General features: G+C 39.7%; 1 protein-coding gene across 1 annotated transcript in view; it reads right to left on the reverse strand.

Moving 5' to 3' along the window:
- Positions 1-2,113, reverse strand: part of LOC139139504 (sodium- and chloride-dependent GABA transporter 2-like) — a 40,901-nt gene extending 38,788 nt beyond the window's left edge. Inside the window, exon 1 of the mRNA XM_070708420.1 lies at positions 1,821-2,113. Within this exon, the coding sequence (XP_070564521.1) occupies positions 1,821-2,028 (208 nt within the window). The 5' untranslated portion in view covers positions 2,029-2,113. The remainder of the gene's footprint in view (positions 1-1,820) is intronic.
- Positions 2,114-6,000: the final 3,887 nt, after the last annotated feature.

Consider the following 6,000-nt stretch of genomic DNA (forward strand, 5'->3'; position numbering starts at 1 on the left):
AACAATTCAAATAAAAAATACCAGCCTCTACCATGGAGGGAAAAATACTGCAGAGCTGTGGGTTTCAAATATACAGTGTACTGGGGTATATCATCATATCATAGATGGTAGAAGATCTATACACTCACTTCTACAGTCTATGAATGTAGATTGTGTATAGATCCAATGTACTTCTACACTTTATTGCAAGATGTGAAAGTAAGTTGTTTCTCTGTCAGGACAGATGTCCTGTAAAAATTCATTTTGCACACCACTTCCATCATCACTGACTAAAGTTAGATTTTATGTTCTGAAAAAACACTACACAGTACAATAGCCTCAAAATGGAGGTTATCCAAAAATGTGCTTTTTTGTCACAACAAAGGAACCATTAGTCAAGAAGGGCAGGGTTTCAAGCAAGTCTCTATGTTTTGCTCGTTCGTCACTTTACCCATCCCTTTCCTTGTTGTAGCCCCTTTCCCAGCTCGTTGCCACCTTAGCTGTGACTCACTTCTTCTGGCCGCATGCCTTATGGAAATCTCCTCATCATGACATAACACGGCCGCGCCCCTTTCACTGACGGTTTCGACCGGCACTGACAGAGCTCGATCGCGCACAAACAAAAACAGTGCGATAGAAAAAGAGTTTTTTGATCGGAACCAAACTACTTTTAGTGCCAAGATAAACACAACGTTCCCGAAATAATCTGCGCCAAGGGTCGCGATAAACAACGTCCCGATGCATGGACTGGCCTGCGCGACAAGACATGCATCGCTCGTGGAAATGCGATTTCAAAGAAGGCGATTGGTTGATCACTTGCATGTATGCCGCGTAGTAAATAAACGCGATCGAGGCACAGAGCCTGTTATTCAGCATTCCTTTCATCGTTTCAACCTCTGCATTGTCCAAATTTAGGTCAAACCGATGAACCCCCGGCCAACAACGCAAATCGACAACAACTCCGTGCGCAACAACGAACCCCTTCGCGCTGCCATAATTTACTTGTTCTGCAGTCGCGTTTATCATAAACATAATTATGGATTCGCTTGAACTCTGTGTGTATGTTGTCATCACGTGTGAACCCGCCCACGTCATCGAGGAAATTTCCACTATGCCGGTTGTCGACAGCACATGCACACCGCTCAAAATGTTTGCAGCGATCTATGCTTGTTTTGCACTGAAAATTGCAAAAAATCGTCGTCTGCGGTGAAATTTCCGTTCAAAGGCTAAGTTTATGACATGAATGTGGGATATGCCTCGGCAAGTCGAAGTCGCGGTTCAAAAAACTACTTTTTTCATTAAAAATGCTTCGTATGATTCGCTTCGAAAGACAGTCATTTTCAACTTTAGGCGTTCCTTCTTGTGAAAAAAGCCCGCTAAATACTGTCTTGAAAGTGCAGATCAATGATAACAATGGGTTTGTTAGGCAAATTCCTATGACAAATGCCGCGCCGGGTCGAACCTGCCAACATCTTTGCTTTTCGTTGAGCCGGCGAATATTTTTGGAAAAGGTTTGCGTTTTCTAACACAGAATCAAACATTTGACCTGTAAGAGCAGCTTCTGCCCTAGCCCAGGCCTAATTTGGTTATCATGAGGCCGTAAACTTTCTAGGGAATGGACCTAAACATTTGAACCACGACCGCATGCCATAACCAAAATGACCGCGTTCTTTCATCGATCGTGACTTGGCCCCTCCACGTGACCTCGAAAAATTTGGAACGCTAAACATCAACAAACACTGGTTTCGTTTCGTGAACTGTTCATCAACAGCGGTTATCTCCCCTCCCCGACTTAAATTCTTACAATTTGACGACAACAAATCCAAAATTCCATATCTTACCTCCCCCATTCTTGTAACAAAGATAGGGAAATCGCCAGATATTTCCCAAGCCTACAGAGAAGCCGATCAAGGCCAAAACGAAATCGGCCTTTCCTATCCACTGCTCTCTTTCTTCTTGCTGGGGTTCTTCTTCGTGTTTCTCGGGGTCGTCGCTTTGACGATTCTTCTCGTCGAGGTAGACTTCGACCGTTTTGGCTGAGTTCTCCATGTTTTCTCGGACCTCTGTGTTTTAGCTATGACTACAAACACGATAGGTCAGCATGTGCTACTACAACAAGAATGACACACATTCACCGAAGTGTTATGCAAATACTTGAGTTTATAGCTCATTAGTCATTCCATTCTTTTTAGGTATGGTAGCATGAAATTTGAACCTTATCATTCAAAAAAATCGTGAATTTTCTTTCTGACATTCTTTAATTGTGTATCTTCATATAATATTTAACAAAATTATGCCTAATATTTCATTTAAAATCATAAAAACGTGTTAATCAATGATCTGTTGGAACAGATAGGCTACCCACCCCTATGTAATGAAATACAGGCACACGTACGAAGGGAACTTTCTATGAATGAATGCAAAAGCGTGTAAGATAAACTTATAACATTAATACTAAAAGAGTCGCGGGTGCCTTTTTGGCAACGTTTGACATTAAAATACACGTTAGAAAGTTAACGACTCATTTTCACTCAGCCGAAAAATATAGATTGCTAATAGAGAGAGCATGAATTATTCAAATACTTAAATTTAAAAAGACACGGTACATATTAGGCAGTTGACGATACTAAAATAATTTGATAGATATTTTTGTATTCATCATATCTTCCATTTTCGTTTTAGTGATGTGTGTCATCAAGCAACGTATATACTACTGTATGTGAGTCTGTGCATCATTAAACCTCCTTTTTCGCGCCCGGATTTTCCAGAACTTAAATTTTACTTTCAGAAAAATGTAACACCCCCCCCCCCTTCACAAATTATATACTTATTATTTGGCTATTTGGGTTTTCAAATTAGTAGTAAAATGCCATTCCACTCTTAAATAACCAAAATACACAAACTGCACTCCACTTCAAAAACTTTTTTGGCCTGAATTAAAGTTTCACGACATGCGCGGTCGACATACTGTCTTCTTTATTAGTTAAATGTTATTAGTTAGATGTTACCTGATCAGCCATGTGATGGAAATTTCCCGCGATGACCACGTGACAAAATTAGACAGTACGTCCGCTGGCTGGCTTTGGCACGATGCCATGTGCGCTGCGCACACATATCTAATGTTTATTAGTTACGATGGGAATTTGTCACCCCTTCCTGATAGATTTATAATATTTGTTCATGAAACGTTTGTTATCAGAGGACAGCCTAAGTGTTACAGTGGAAATATTTCCTGTCCTTTGGTGGTGTGTGTTCATCTTTCTTGGACTCACGTGTAACCGGCCCTAGAGTTGTACTGAATGATATTTACCGGGGGATTACCTGCATGTTGGCCTACGGATCAATTACCCGATACTTGTGCCATTCAACCGAACCACCTGGTCGACTTTTGGCGCGAATGTTTTATTTCTTTTTTCAACAAAGCCGTCATTATAGACATGTAAATGGCCCTTTGTCTTTGGGTGGTTTTCGACGCGTAGCGCACGTCATCAAAGGAAAATCCGCGGGAAAACAAAGCTGACAATTTATATCTCATAGACAACAAAAAAGGACTTCTTCTTACAGCTGCCTACACAGTCGCAGAAACGATGAAACTTTCGGTGTGCCTTTGTAGACGCAGCGATTTTATTTGCAGTTGAATTATTTCAAATTGCAGGCGGGGCTTCTCAGTAAGTTATGCCTGTTATGCCCGATGTTGGTTGATTGCGTCAATTTTTGTAATTTCTCATAATAATTTCTCCAATTTTCCTTAGCCTATAGCCACCTGTATTCTCAAATCAAAGGCATTTCTGTAGGTCAGTGGTGCGTCAAATAAGCTCACAGGGACACTGGCTTATGATATTTAGAAGTGGCAATGATAAAGGTATGTCATTTGGCATGTTCCAGTGTACGGTATTTTTGAAATATCGGATGATTTGGAAGCTCCACCTGCCGTAGTCCTATGATGTTCACACTTGTCGTTGTTTCGTGTTGTAGCCGTTTACAGCGATGAGAGGTAGTCCGAGACAGCGGCTGTTATGTGGCCGCGTTCGACTATATTTCCGCCATCTACCGATTTCACTATTCACTTGGAAACTAAATGAAAGGTCGGTTTCGATCAAGTCGAGACAGCTAATGAAACTCACTAGACAGAAAATACCAATTTTGTGAAAACATTAAATTTTTGTTCTTTTTGGCAATTTTATCATTATTTATTTATTTATGTATTTATTTATTTATTTATTTATTTATTATTTATCTGTTTGTTTGTTTGTTTGTTTATCCTTATTTAGGCCTGTGCTAATCTTGAAATGTCTACTCGACAAACTTTGGCAGATTACAATTTTCAACTGATTGGGAGTGTTATCAACTTCAATCATGAAAAGTATATGATCAAACACCTTATCAAACACAAAGAAAAATCCTAAAGGGATTGCTTTCTCATACAATGCGCGCATTGCTTGCATTCAAGGGCCGCCAGAGCGCTTCCTGGATTCTCAGATAAAGGATGTCACTTAACGATGACGTCATAAGAAACATCTACAGAAAAACCAAACCATCTTATAGTTTTTGTCAAACTTTTTAACTTTCGAAAAGTAATCATCTCCTTTCGGGGAACACTTTGTATGCCACCTTTGTTGGTCTAGTGATATCATCTGGCAAAGTTGTGTTGTGAAAACATGGCAAACTTGTAGTATGGGAAGCAGACACATATAGAGACATAGACAAGCAGATAGACAAACAGACAGACACAGACCTTCAAATAAACAACGTCGTGTTTCTCATGTTTATTTTCCTTCTGCCAATGTAAACACAAACATCAACAGCTCTGAGACACGCAGATCCACGTCACGGTCAAGTTGACAGTGACAGAAATACGTCACATGGAAGCCGGAAATCAATACCCTGTAACAGTAAGCCTAGCATTGATCAGACTGGGTTTGGTACGATGATAAAGGGAAATATGAGAGGACTCGTGAGGGAACCAAACGTTTCCCCGAAAATTTATACTATGCATGGTCATCATTCTATGGCTCCGCTGACATGAAGCAGCACGCTTGTATTAAACCGTGGAAATTTCCGTTGTGGGAAATAGGTTTTGATATTTTGTGCTGGGAGGTTCCTTAAATAGGCTATCAGAATTCCTACAGGCAAATTTAATAAACCTGGAAGTGCTGCACGAATGTTGTCTGTAATCTGATGAATTTTTACACGTCGACTTCTGCAATGGGTAGTCATCTGAGACGAAATTAACCATTTTTCCTCAGTCTCGCTTTCGTTTGAAACAAAATGTACGACAATATGCCCTTTGTTGCATCTCACGCGTTCGTATATATTGAGCAGTAACGGGACCTGTTATCTATACATACTTCAATAATTAGATGTGCATGTATAGAACAACAAGAATGCCGGTAGAGAGATCTGATGACCCGAATTGTCGAAACTAGGCCGTTGTTTTCTGTGGTGTAAGGCAGCTGAAGGCATCGCGGCTTTGTTTTACACGCCCGCATTCAGTGAAAAATTGACTTTATGCAAAATCTGCCTGACATTTCATGACGCAATTTGAATGGAGTTGTGCCAAAAATGAGAATAGAAATAAATTTTTCGAAGTATACTGAATTTTTCAAATACAACTACAAAAAAGTTTATTTCTTTTTTTTTCGCAAATTAAACAATCTACGACTGTAACTAATGAATAAATTGATATATAAGGGAATTTATGAATTACCAATACCTTCGGTCGAAATCAACGAGGTGAAAGCCAGGTCTGCATCATGATAAACCGATATCTTGCAGATTTCTACCAGCACTCTTTGCAAGTATCTCGCAATTTCGCAAGCCATAATTGATAGCAGGGAATAAAAATTGGTCTGTTTCAAATTGCTATTGAAAAAGTTTTTTTTGTGCTTAAACAGCAAACATTGCAGGGTCGGCTAACAAACATTGCAAACTAATTGGTTTCAATACTATGGTAACGATATTCGTAAGTACTTGCGCATAATTTGCATTTGAAATGCATGTGGTGATGGATATCAATATTTG

This window comes from Ptychodera flava, chromosome 1 (genome assembly GCF_041260155.1).
Source record: "Ptychodera flava strain L36383 chromosome 1, AS_Pfla_20210202, whole genome shotgun sequence".
Taxonomy (NCBI): domain Eukaryota; kingdom Metazoa; phylum Hemichordata; class Enteropneusta; family Ptychoderidae; genus Ptychodera; species Ptychodera flava.